The sequence below is a fragment of the Dreissena polymorpha genome, chromosome 8, assembly GCF_020536995.1.
Source record: "Dreissena polymorpha isolate Duluth1 chromosome 8, UMN_Dpol_1.0, whole genome shotgun sequence".
NCBI lineage: Eukaryota > Metazoa > Mollusca > Bivalvia > Myida > Dreissenidae > Dreissena > Dreissena polymorpha.
This window is the reverse complement of record NC_068362.1, coordinates 69671823-69685442: the sequence shown is the minus strand read 5'-3', so window position 1 is coordinate 69685442 and position 13620 is coordinate 69671823. Positions and strand designations below refer to the sequence as shown.

At 35.3% G+C, this 13620-nt stretch overlaps 5 protein-coding genes across 6 annotated transcripts in view; 2 read left to right on the top strand and 3 right to left on the bottom strand.

Moving 5' to 3' along the window:
* The window catches only part of LOC127841271 (uncharacterized), a 32172-nt gene extending 18951 nt beyond the window's left edge, over positions 1-13221 (bottom strand). The window contains exons 1-8 of the mRNA XM_052369954.1: positions 13148-13221; positions 11506-11594; positions 10864-10908; positions 9740-9826; positions 6744-6788; positions 4621-4672; positions 3269-3484; positions 1676-1771 (exon numbers count right to left, since the gene is read on the bottom strand). Coding sequence (XP_052225914.1) covers positions 1676-1771; positions 3269-3484; positions 4621-4672; positions 6744-6788; positions 9740-9826; positions 10864-10908; positions 11506-11594; positions 13148-13154 — 637 coding nt within the window. The 5' untranslated portion in view covers positions 13155-13221. The remainder of the gene's footprint in view (positions 1-1675; positions 1772-3268; positions 3485-4620; positions 4673-6743; positions 6789-9739; positions 9827-10863; positions 10909-11505; positions 11595-13147) is intronic.
* Positions 1-13620, bottom strand: part of LOC127841266 (zinc finger protein 26-like) — a 231740-nt gene that overhangs the window by 81527 nt on the left and 136593 nt on the right. The gene's annotated exons all lie outside the window — the stretch shown is intronic.
* The window catches only part of LOC127841267 (galactocerebrosidase-like), a 247916-nt gene that overhangs the window by 115986 nt on the left and 118310 nt on the right, over positions 1-13620 (top strand). The gene's annotated exons all lie outside the window — the stretch shown is intronic.
* LOC127841268 (galactocerebrosidase-like) overlaps positions 1-13620 on the top strand; it is a 241069-nt gene that overhangs the window by 109139 nt on the left and 118310 nt on the right. The window lies entirely within an intron of this gene.
* Positions 1-13620, bottom strand: part of LOC127841280 (calmodulin-like) — a 210953-nt gene that overhangs the window by 154142 nt on the left and 43191 nt on the right. The gene's annotated exons all lie outside the window — the stretch shown is intronic.

Sequence of the window (13620 nt, the reverse complement as noted above, 5' to 3'; positions counted from 1 at the left end):
GACCGATAGACAGACCGACAGACAAACTCACTCCTATATACCCCCCTAAACTTTGTTTGTGGGGGTATAATTACCTTAGAATCTGACTGTGTATTTGTGTATTACAATGTCTACCTAGACTGGTATTTAGGTTTACTCTCCTTTTTGTTTGTAAAAATACAATAACTAACATACAAAAAAGGCAGAGTATATATTTAAGACAACTCTTGCAAAGAGTAGGCCAACCACCTTGGGTGACATCATTCTCTTTAGGGAGCAATAGTTTAAATACGCCTGAAGTTCAGTTATTTCCTCGCCCGAGACATCATGTGGGGCTCATTATATCATTAGACTTATGAAGGTTGGGACCGATAAGGAATCATAGTTGCAATTTCCAAGTATTTATTTTTACTGAAAGACATTTAATTGGAATGGTCTTATGTTGAAGGTTGAAACAAGAGTACTGTGAGTGACCCCCCACTTGTTCAGTATGGTGACATTAAGAGTACTGTGAGTAGCCCCCACTTGTTCAGTATGGTGACAACAAGAGTACTGTGAGTAACCCCCACTTGTTCAGTATGGTGACAAGAGTACTGTGAGTAACCCCCACTTGTTCAGTATGGTGACAACAAGAGTACTGTGAGTAACCCCCCACTTGTTCAGTATGGTGACAACAAGAGAACTGTGAGTAACCCCCCACTTGTTCAGTATGGTGACAAGAGTACTGTGAGTAACCTCCACTTGTTCAGTATGGTGACAAAGGTACTGTGAGTAACCCCCACTTGTTCAGTATGGTGACAAGAGTACTGTGAGTACGGTAACCTCCACTTGTTCAGTATGGTTACAAGAGTACTGTGAGTACGGTAACCCCCCACTTGTTCAGTATGGTGACAAGAGTACTGTGAGTAACCCCCCACTTGTTCAGTATGGTGACAACAAGAGTACTGTGAGTAACCCCCCACTTGTTCAGTATGGTGACAAGAGTACTGTGAGTAACCCCCACTTGTTCAGTATGGTGACAACAAGAGTACTGTGAGTAACCCCCACTTGTTCAGTATGGTGACAACAAAAGTACTGTGAGTAACCCCCCACTTGTTCAGTATGGTGACAAGGGTACTGTGAGTAACCCCCACTTGGTAAGTATGGTGACAAGAGTACTGTGAGTACGGTAACCCCCAACTTGTTCAGTATGGTGACAAGAGTACTGTGAGTACGGTAACCCCCACTTGTTGAGTATGGTGACAAGAGTACTGTGAGTACGGTAACCCCCACTTGTTCAGTATGGTGACAACCATCTAAACACAGGCCGCTGGCATGGGTATTGAACTCCAGGCATCTTGGTATAAAAGGCTTGCAACAACAACTTCAGTATCTTGACAGCTATATAGCAATTAGGATCTGAAGATGACCCTGCTTTCATAGTTTTGAAAGTGAAAGTGAATTGAGCTGGGATCAAAATATAGTCATTAAACTAGTTATCATATTTTATAATGTTTTGTACACTATCATCATAGTTTTAGCATGTAAACACTTCCATAGTCAATAGGTGGGACATATGATATGGGAAGTAAAAATCTAAAAGTTTATTGCAACACTGTCATGCTTTTTTATAGTATCAATCTTTTAAACTGCGATTTCAGCAGGTTTGTAAACATTTTGCCTGAAAACATTTAAGAGGCCATACTATTTTACTCACTTAACAAGAACATCCATCTCATGAATTCATCTTTGCAAACTATTTTCCCCAAGCAGTGTGGAATGGCACCCTTGGTGAGCAGCTGTTTGTACTCATCTGCAAACAAGCAGGCTTGTGAGCCTCGTTCCGGGAAATGGGGGCTTAATGCTTGTGTCATCCCAGATAAGGCTGTACAGTCTGCACAGGTCAATCAGGGGGGACACTTTAAAGGTTTTTTTTTCATATAGAAGAAATCTCTTCCTAGAATAAATCCAGTTCAGGCTGAAAGTGTTCTCCCTGATTAGCCTGTGCAGACTGCCCAGGCTAATCTGGGCCAAAGCTTTATGTGAATGGATTAAGCCCCATTTTTCCAGATGGCAGCTCATTTACTTCTCTAGATTTTGGGTTGTCACTGGTTTTCTCTATCCATTCATGACATAGTACTACATAAATTAAAACTATTAATGAAATAATGTATAAATATGTAATAAAGCTGAATGCTTTTAATGACACTGTGTTGTTTTTTTTCTTCATGATTCAAAGCTATTCATTTTTTTAAGCCAATAAAAGACAATACTTCAAGCTTGACATCGTTTTAAAAACTATTTAAAATTAAATAAAACTAAATTCATCAAAATAAAGACAATATAATTTTTTACTACGAACTCCAAAACACATTCCAAAATTCAGTCCAACAAATGCCATCAGGCAACACTAACAAGTTCAAAGAAATATTAAGTTGTTATATATATAATTAAACAAGCGATGTGTTTGTCAGAAACACAATGCACCCTTCTGCGCTGTTTTGAAGCCATATATTTGACCTTGAAGGATGACCTTGACCTTTCACCAATTAAAATGTGCAGCTCCAAGATATACGCATGCATTCCAAATATCGAGTTGCTATCTTCCATATTGCAAAATTTGACCTTGACCCTTTACCTTGAAGGATGACCTTGATCTTGACCTTTCACCTCTAAAATGTTCAGCTCCATGAGATACGCATGCATGCCAAATATCGAGTTGCTATCTTCAAAATTGCAAAATTTGACCTTTGACCTTGACCTTTGACCTTGAAGGATGACCTTTACCTTGACCTTTCACCACTCAAAGTGTGCAGCTCCATGAGATACACATACATGCCAAATATCAAGTTGTTATCTGCAATATTGCAAAAATTATTAACAATGTAAAAGTTTTCGAACGGACAAACAGACGCCGTATATTTGACCTTTGACCTTAAAGGCGACCTGAACACTGACCTTTCACCACTCAAAATGTGCAGCTCCATGAGATACACATGCATCCCAAATATCAAGATGCTTACTTCAATATTGCTAAGTTTGACCTATGACCTTGAAGGATGACGTTGACCTTTCACCACTCAAAATGTTCAGCTCCATGAGATACATATGCTTGCCAAATATCAAGTTGCTATCTTCAATATTGCAAAAGTTATGATCAAGGTTAAAGTTTTGGAACAGAATGACAGACAGACAGACAGGCAAAAAAAAAAAATACCCCCAAACATTGGATCCGGGGCATAAAAATGCGAATCTGTTTTTAAAGAAATGAGTCAAAACATGCATAGCTGAACAATAGCCCCATACTTACGTGCTTCAAGATTGTGCACGTGTTTCTCAATCACAGAATCATTCACATTTCTAAAACCACAGTGACATGGATGAAGACCCGCGTCAAAGTTGCACAGGTACCGCTCAGGATGGAACACATGCATGCCTGGGCGCTCTTGACGCATACGCGAGTCATGCATGTGAAACTGCTTCAGAACCCGTGCATGTTGGTCCTGAAGTCCTTTGCCTGCAGGTCCTGGTGGGTGAAAAAAAATGAACTATCAACTTAAGTAATTTTACCCTCTTTAAGTTCTTTATAAAATATGCAATTGTTGTCCATTAAACCCTTTTTCCATGTGAGCAAAAAATAAATTGAACGATAAATTTCAGTTATGAACGTTTTCTTTCCTTTTTTTTTTACTTGTATTTTTTTTCCATTTTCAACATATTTCAGTCATGGCAAGGCATGGTGGACCTACTAAAACTTTTCTTTGGTTAGCTGGTTTTTCAGTACTAAGCACTCATACTTAGTCAGTTATCCCTCAATTGTTGTCTATTTTCAATAACAAGTTCCTTATTAAATATACTTATATTATTTATATTTTTTTATTTTATGGCAAAAATAATTATTTCATAATTGACTACAATAAGTCTTATCACTTGTGTTTGTAGGAACAAAACATGTGCATGACTATTAATATATAGCAATAAGGGCCTGAGAATAATCAGAGTACTTCAGGTTTTTGCTCAAAATTTATATAACCAGCAGACACAATTCTTTTATCACATGCCATACCCTGTTTCCCATGTAATATAACCATTACATATATTTTAATCTTACACATGTGTAATATACTTTTTAATTGTTTTCATTGGCTTAATTTTTGTTTATTTACCAATCGCATTTTGTTATTTTGCTGAAATGACGCTGCGACGTCAAATGACGTCACAAAATGTTAACAACATTCGGGATTTATCATTATGTTTGTGTAAATATTTATTTAATTTGCTCATTTCAAGGCATGTGATATAAAAGATCTGAGAATCGTTGTCATATCATACCATATTTTATTAAACTTGTCCAGGAAATTCGTTAGTAAGCTCGCCAAAGGCTGGCTTATTAACAAAATTCCTGTACTCGTTTAATAAAATATGGTATGATATGACAACTCGTGCCAGATCCTTTATATATAAACTTAAGAATTTTTGTACAAAATATGGGAATATAAGAATCCATTGACTGTTTGACAGTGAATCCAAGGAGACGATCTTTTGAAAAACATGGTAAAGTTGAATTATTAGACTCACTCATTTGAATGAAAAGACTACATTTATCATTCAATTTCTAAGTGACGGCACAAAGTAATCGCTGTGCATAAAAAAGCATTTTACCAGACAGTTCATTATCATCCTCAATGGCATTTATGAAACCTCCGCTCTTTGTCTGAAAAGAAGAAAGGCAAATTGTATCAAGAAATGCCAGGCAACATAAATATTTGCATTTTAACATACATAACATGCATTCTGATTGGATAATGCGGTCAGGTGACCAGTATTTCATTTTCCGATGAAGCCACTATGTAGGCAAATTATATCATAACTTTTCATAGCTGCACCACATTTTGGTTAACAACTGGCCAAATGAGTGGTTCTTTTACACCAATCTTCACAAAATTATATCGTAGCTGTCGTTCTCAAATATTGTAGCTACAAAATGCCAACTTTTCTGGAGAGAGAAAAAAACGATACATTTTTTTACAACGATGTTTTAGATATTGAAATCTGTAAATATACCAAACAAATGAAGCTGCAAAATATGGTATAAGCCGTAGACGCGTAAGTAATACTGATAAGTCATACTCATATTCAGAAATGGTTGCTACGATATTTTGTCACCACAGTTTTGTCATTTTAATGAGGTACGACAATTCGTCCTGATAGGGAACCTCGTAGCTGCAAATATAAAAATGTTTTTGTCAAATTTGTCAAAACGAAATGACATTCCTATAGGTGAAATGACTTAGCAATAAAAGCAATTTGTCAGGATGGAAGGACGTAACTTTGAAACATGCATGATTTTATTGTTATTAAATCATTTTAAATAAAAACATAGCTTTCTAAGTAAATGATTGAATAGAGTACGCATAATGTATAATAATTAATAAAAAATTCCATCCAATAACAGTTATAGCTTAAAAAGTACTGTTTACAAAGAAAACTGTTTTTTATTTCTCATAAGTTTTATCTGTTAATTGCAAAATAATAGTAATTTCCCTTATGTAGGATAAGAATGAACATCATTTAACTACTTACCATAAACAGAATATGCTTTAACTTCCATGAAACACACTTTTTTAATGTTAATTCCCGACTACACAATTTCATGTGTTTCCACAATCGCAACGACTTTTTGCCCGACAAAAAAGCCAACAATCAAGCAACAACATTTCGTCACGCGGCTTTTTTAAGGGCTCTGATTGGCGTAGAGCTACTAGATATAGCATAAAACACGCGCCAGACTTCATATATTCGTTAAAGACGAAAAAAAAAATGAAAATTTTGGAGCTACGAGGTTTGAGAACGACAGCGACGATATACCTTTTAATTCCCTAAAAAGTGAAATGACGTCATTGGTTTGTGCAAACGTTTACGTTATGTCGTTTATAGATATTAAAACCAAAAGTGAAATGAAATTCGTACACCAGAACATAAAAGTGATTTGTGGCCTTTTTTATATTTTATAAACAAGAGCTGTCACCTTAGGATAACTTATGCCCCCTATAAACGCTTGATAGAAGTTATGAGCTTTTTTCGAAACCTAAACGCAGATTTCAAAACCTAAATGCGGACCCCAAGTTCAAGGTCAAGGTCACAGGGGTCAAAATTTGTGTGCGTATGGAAAGGCCTTGTCCATATACACATGCATGCCAAATATGAAAGTGCTATCTGAAGCGACATAGAAGTTATGAGCATTTTTCGAAACCTAAACGCAAAGTGTGACAGACAGACAGACAGACGGACGGACAGTCCGATCACTATATGCTTTGGGGGGCATAAAAAAGTTTTTAAACACATGACATTGTAACTTTAAAAATTCAAAAGTATTTTTCCACATTTCATCAGTGTATAAAATGTCAGGAAAATTAACCTAATTTACGCATAAATGCTGTTGGCTTTTGTGCAATTAGAGGTTATTTCCGACAGTTCATACAATAATCACATGCAATTAAATGAAATTTACTTAAAACATCATGAGTTTTTATTGATTCTTTCTTATATGATTTACTAAAATCTGATCATGACCATAAGAATATTTTGGCCCCCAAAATCGAACATGTATGTTTAATGTATGCAAAGTGCATTTTATTGTATGATGTATGTACCCAGTATATGAACAGAAAGAACAGGATGATAAACACTTAGATATAGTGAGAGCAAACTATCAAAACTAAATAAAAATGCTTTTTCAGGCAGATTATTTTTTACTTGATGCTCAACACAAAATGTAATATTACCTGTAATAATGTTCTGATTTCCTCGACTTCTTTCTCTACTCGTATCTGCCAAAGAAAATTAAAACAATATTAGTATACAATATAAACTAGATACAACTTCTGACCAAGTGTGGTGAAGATCGGATGTAAACTACTTGAATTAGAGAGGGGTCACCATGCTGAATGTGTAAAATGTACTAAGTGACCCTGTGACCTAGTTTTTGATCTGGCATGGCCCATGCTCTAATTTGGCCTAAAGATCATCTAGATTAAACTACTGGCAAAGTTTGGTGAAGATCAGATGAAAACTACTTGAATTAGAGAGAAGACACCATGCTGAATCTTAAAAAACACACTAAGTGACCCCATAACCTAGTTTTTGACCCGGCATGACCCATATTCAAACTTGACCTAGACATCATCAAGATTTAACATCTGACCAAGTTTGGTGAAGATCGGATGAAAACAACTTGAATTAGAGAGCGGACACTTAATACGGACAGACAGACAGACATACAGACAGACAGACCGACCCAATGTAAAGCTCACTCCTATATACCCCACTAAACTCGTTTGTGGGGGAATAATTATATAAATGAACTATACATAGATTCATGTCAATAGAATTAACTAGTTGTTGATGTTTTTTTTTCCATTATTAACACAAAATTGTACAGTAATTTTTTACCTAAACATGGTTTCTTAATAATCGATCAGTTTTTCTCACTATACGTTTTAAAGGAGCTTGTTCACAGATTGATGAAATGACAATTGTCTAACGTTTTGTGGTAAATTCAAAACATAATAGATCACTGTACGCCAAGTACCATATAAACTAAGGACATAGACTCATACTGAAAAATACAGTGTTTGTTTTTCGGCGTAAGCTGTATTAAGCCAGCTTTTCACCCTGACTTGACCTTTGTAAGTGTCCAATAATATTCAAATAAAATTTCCCACGGCTAGGTACGAATGAATACACTTCATTTATTCCATTGGCTGATTTGAGTATAACACCAGAACATTGGAAACATATCCGCGTCTTTGTAACACTGTTTTACTGCATGAAACAATTTTATCTCTAATGAAAAGGCTCAATAGATAGAACAGTTTTACAATCAATTTTCGACATAAATACAGTTTGTGCGTTCACCTTTTATTTTCAGAGAATTACCAGCGCAAAAGCGTTTATACTAAAGGCTATATTCTCATATTTAGTACTTACTTGCATTGCATTTCAACCCGCCAGGTTTCGGGTCAATTCGCGGCCAGTGTGTGAAAGTCAGAGTTTATATACAGTTCATCACCGGAGTTCGCAAAAGGGGTTGCGATCTTTTCATTGAAGGAAAAAATTGGAATCTATGCTATTTTTGTCTGATGGAATAAATAGTTTGTTTAGTCGCTTTGTCGATATATCAATATTTTAGGCACAGCTGTTGCCTTGGTCGTGTACAGTTGGCGTAAACAAGCCGTCGTTTCAGCAGCAGAATTGTTACCTAACTTTAATGCATTGCATTCCAATCCGCAAGGTATCAAGGTCAGTGTGCGGTCAGTTGCAGAAATCTTTATATAAACGCCGTCTCGTAAACTTTGTGCACTTGAAGTCTGTTTTGATCAGAAATATACTAAATAAAGATATTCGGCGATATTATTGTGGTATGTCAATCATCGATTTTTAATATGTTTTCAACATTTGCATGATAAGGACCAATTTTGATAAAATTAATTAGAAATATTTATCCATTTAGACCAGTTTATTAAGCATGAGCACAATAATTCACTATACTATAATTATGCAATTAAATAAGATTTGAGTATTGCCGGCTGACCTATATGCACTCGTTTATTTTCATGTTTCTTGTGTTTTTCTATTCTGTAAAAATAGATATCTGAGTAATAATATCACATTAAGCAAAATAAGCCACGAAATCTGGCGCAACACCCCGTAATTGATTTGCTTGTGATGGAGCTAAGAACTGCGCAAAAAAAAGGCATCCGCTACTTTTTATCTCATAGAGATAACTTTTGATCGTTCATAAACATCGACCACAATCAACGCCGTATATCTTTTTTTTAAAGATATTTCTTGTTTATCATAATCATAATTTGTAATCTATAAAATCAGCAAGTGTTACAAACATGAAAATGATCTAATAATCTCAAGTATTTCAATCATTTTCCATTAAATTTGTGACAACTGGAGGATGGTCTTTATAAATTATATATAATTAAGGATGAGATGTAACAGTCAAGATGGTCGAGAGATTAAGGTACTAGCCTTCTAAACTAAATGAGCCTGGTTTGAATCTTGATGGTCGTCCATTTTTATATCTCAAAATCGCATCTTAGGAAAACTGGGCATCATGCATGTGCCATAAGTGTATTTCCAGATTAGCCTGTGCAATCCAAACAGGCTAATTATTGATAACACATTCAGCTTTTGTGGATTTTTTGTTTGAAAGAAAACTCTTCTAAAACAAAAATCTAGTATCCATGTAGGCAGAAAGTGTTGTCCCTGATTACAACACTTTACACAGATGCCTTAACCCTTTCAGTGCGGGAACCGAATTTTAAAGGCCTTTGCAAACAGTTTGGATCCAGATGAGACGCCACAGAACGTGGCGTCTCATCAGGATCCAAACTGTTTGCTATTTGGATAGTATTCTTTGAAAAAAATCAAAGAAAATGCTAATTTTAGAAATTCAGCAGACGACATTTTAGCAGAAGACAAATTTCCCAGCATTCAAAGGGTAAAGCCAAGTCTTCCCAGAACGCAGCTCGTATCTTTCCCTTAAAAGCATTAAATGTTAACCTTCAAAATAAAATCTGTGCACAAGTCAATTTACAATGTTTTTTAGATAAAAACTGTACACAATGTATCTTAAGTTCCAACAAACATTTTGATATTTAACGTAGGTACAAATCAAGATATCATGCAAGGAAATTGCCAATAACAGCCTATAGATGGTTTCTGGTTGAACCCAAAAGGTTTTAAAAAACTAAAGTTCTATAATTACGTGTTCCTTGTGTTCTGTCAGAAGCTTTTCCAAGGAAAAGGATTGTGATGAGGACTCTAATGATGAAACTGGACTGGACAATGCACCCTAAAACAGCAACAAAAACACAGTTGTTATAAACAGATCTAAAAAAACTATTAGAAAATAATATTGCAGTTCTAAATAAGGAATAATCTTCCAATTTGTATTCAAAAGGCAAGTTAGCTGTGAACAATTCAAGACTAGAGAAATCTCTGGCTATATTTGTCCAAAAAAATTGTATTGTTTATACATCTCCATAACCAACATACACATGTAATGGAAAATGCTCTAAGCTGCCATTAACAGATTATTTGATGTTCACTATTAGTAACCATCTAGTAACAAACATGCATGTCTGTTAAGATGGGGCATGGAGAAGGGGGTTGGGGCACAGAATGTTTTGCGAATTTAGGAAAAGAGGCTTTGGACTTTATGATTAAAAAACATCATGTTGTTTCGTCTAAAATTGGGAAATTAAGATGCTTTTTATTTTTCTTTCACAAACTTTAAAGTTTAGAATTAAAGTGCACTTAAATAGTGAAGAACAAAATTTCAAGGAAATGTGGAAATTGATTATTATACACTGATGTATGCAGACATAATTTGTTTGTTATACATTTTTATCAAAATAAAATTAACTTTCTTTGAAATTTAAATTGTTCCTCTTATTTGTACATATGAGCCGTGTTCTGAGAAAACTGGGCATAATGCATGTGCGTAAAGTGTCATCCCAGATTAGCCTGTGCAGTCCACACAGGCTAATCAGGGATGACACTTTCCGCCTAAACTTGATTTTGGCAAGGAGGGACTTCCTTGAAACTAAAAATACCATAAAAGCGACAAGTGTCGTCCCTGATTAGCCTGTGCTGACTACACAGGCTAATCTGGGACAACACTTTACGCACATGCATGAAGCCAAATTTTCTCAGAACAAGACATATATATTATGTGGAAATGGGAGATGACATCAAACTTAGAATTGGGGTGATTTTCACACACAAAACTGTGCATATCTTGCTATGCATTTGAGTTTGTTATATTCTGTCAGAGATTTCAACGCACGTAAAAAAACAAGAGGGCCTGAAAGGCCCACAGTCACTCACCTGAGATACAAAGGAACTGACCTGTTCTGTGCAGCCCAAGATATCCTTTAAAAAAAAATATCTGACCATTAGTTTCATGAAGAGTGAACAATAAATGTAAATTTTAGAGTGCTAACAAGGTTTTACTATAGCCATATAAGGATAACTTTGCTGCTACCTGGCGGCCATGTTTTTCAACAAACTGGAACTGTTTTCAAACTAATCCAAGATAATGACCAAGTTTTATGATGATTGCACAATAAATGTGACTTTTAGAGTGATATAACAATTTTTTTACTATGGCCATATATTAAAGGAAAAATGCCCCGCCCCCTGGCGGCAATGTATTTCAACCAACCTGAACCATTTTAAAACTCGTAACAAGATATCATAGGGAAAAATGCTCTAACTATGTGTCATAATGATCAGACAATAAATGTGGCCTCTAGAGTGTTAACAAGGTTTTACTATAGCCATATAAGGAAAAATGCCCAGCCCCCTGGTGGCCATGTTTTCAACAGATGACCCACCCCCCTTGTGGCCATGTTTTTCAAGCAATCAGAACCATTTAAAATTTAACCAAGATATCATTGGGAAAAATCTTGGTACAAAGTTTTATGATGACAAATTTAGACAATAAATGTGGCCATAACTGTTACTCACATTGGTGTGAATCGCAGAATGCCAGAGGGAGGGCATATCCGGAACTTCATCATCATCTGACATCTCATCAGAGTCCATTTCATAAATCCCTGAATGTACAGATAATTCCCTCTGAGAGATCTCTCAATCCACCTGCTATGTGTGAAGTCTCTGATCCACGTATTCAAATTAAGAATTTAAAGGCTCAAGCCTTTTCCTGGCATATCTAAGGATCGTTACATGGACTCATTCTCAAACCAAAATTAAAAAAAAAAAATGAAAAGAAATTACTGATCTCCAAAAAAAAGGTTCTTTTTTTTAAGTAAGTGTCTAATGATTATTATATCTCAATTGTATTTCAAATACATCTAACCAAATATATACATGTGTAGCAGGGTTCGGTATAAGGAGAACTTATACTGCCTTGCTATATGAGCTAGCTTTTATAAAGACGCGATAGTGTCTACCTGCTTTGGAACCAGGAGATCCCGGGTTTGATCCCCATGATGGTTGGGGATTTTTCTGGCTGGGTTACATAGGCGCCCAACGTAAAAACACCATGTGTGTCAGACGTCCCACAGATGTCATGACAACAGGAAATTCGTTGAAGAATTTCTCAATTGAAGGTGGTGTATGTAGCTGGGTTTGGTATAAGGAGAACTTATACTGCCTTGCTATATGAGCTAGCTTTTATAGCGAAGCGGTTGAGTGTCTGCCTCATTTGGAACCAGGAGGTCCCGGGTTCGATCCCCATGGTGGTCAGGGATTTTTCTGACTGGGTTACACATGTAAGTATAATTTATATGCTTTTGTTCTTTTAATTTGAATTTTTATTAAGAAATATATCAATGTAGCAAGGTTCTGTATATGAAGAACTTATACTGCCTTGCTATATGAGCTTGCTTTTAATGTGACTCAGAAGTGTCTGCCTGATTTGGAACCGGGAGGTCCTGGGTTCAATCCCCATCGTGGTCAAGATTTATCTAGCTGGATTAAGATTAGCGCCCTATATGTGTTAGTTTTATTTATTTTTTTCCCAAACCAGTGGCCTTTTAGCCAATGCCCTAAATTGCAAATTTTACTTAAATGGCCAGGAAAAGGCAAGTCAGAAAAGTCCCTATAAATAAATATAGTGGGCTATTTTTTGTATGAGTGGGATTCAAGGTTAATGACGTTTTTCAACTCTTAGTCACTTATTTATCTTATTGTTACAGCTATTAGGTACTTTTTGGTACTGGCAGCGTTAATGAAACACTCATTAAAAAAATACATTTTGATTGCAGAACAAATATTAAAATACTCCTAATATCGTCAAAAACATACGTTGAATGCGAGAAATTGCTTGCATTTATACATAATAAACTTTACAAACATATAATGGTGGGTGGGCTTATAAATTATAAATAGAAAAAAGAGAGAGAAAAAAATGTTATATGTGTACCATTATTAAAATTGTTGGGACTACTTTCACTTTCAGTTTCACATACTCTTTACTCAATGATACAGATAAAATTTAGAACGAGTTATCTTGTTATGTTTAAATTCGTTAAACATCGTTTATAGTTTTCGTTCATTTCCTCAAAGAGTCTTGATTGAACTTGCTACAACTGAATACAATATTGATGTCTAGTGGTAGTTTGCGACAAGATTTATCTAGAAATACCTGACATTCTGACTTCGTTGTGCTTTTATGGAATACTACAAGTACAATGTAACCTTTCTTTTGCCAAGGCTACATTCCAACTGTAATAAGGTCACAATACACTAAATATTTTCCTTAAATATAATAATATAATATAATAATATTTTCCTTAAATATTCAATTTGAACGCGAAAACTTTAAGCGCACATAAATGCAACATTTTGAATTTAAGGACCACCCTTACCATACTTTGTCTAAAACAGCATTTTTAACTGAATTTATTTTAACATGAAAAATGTGTAGCAGATACTTTGCAAAAAAGAACTTCACACAAATCATAATCAACTTTTTGACACGTTCTTTTTTTGCCGTTTTATATGTTTGTGCAATGTAAATAATTTCGTCGCAGTGTTTGACTATGCTCCCTAATTTTATCATATATCATAGTGACAGAGAGAGACAGAGAGATAGAAAGAGAGAGATAGAGAGACTGT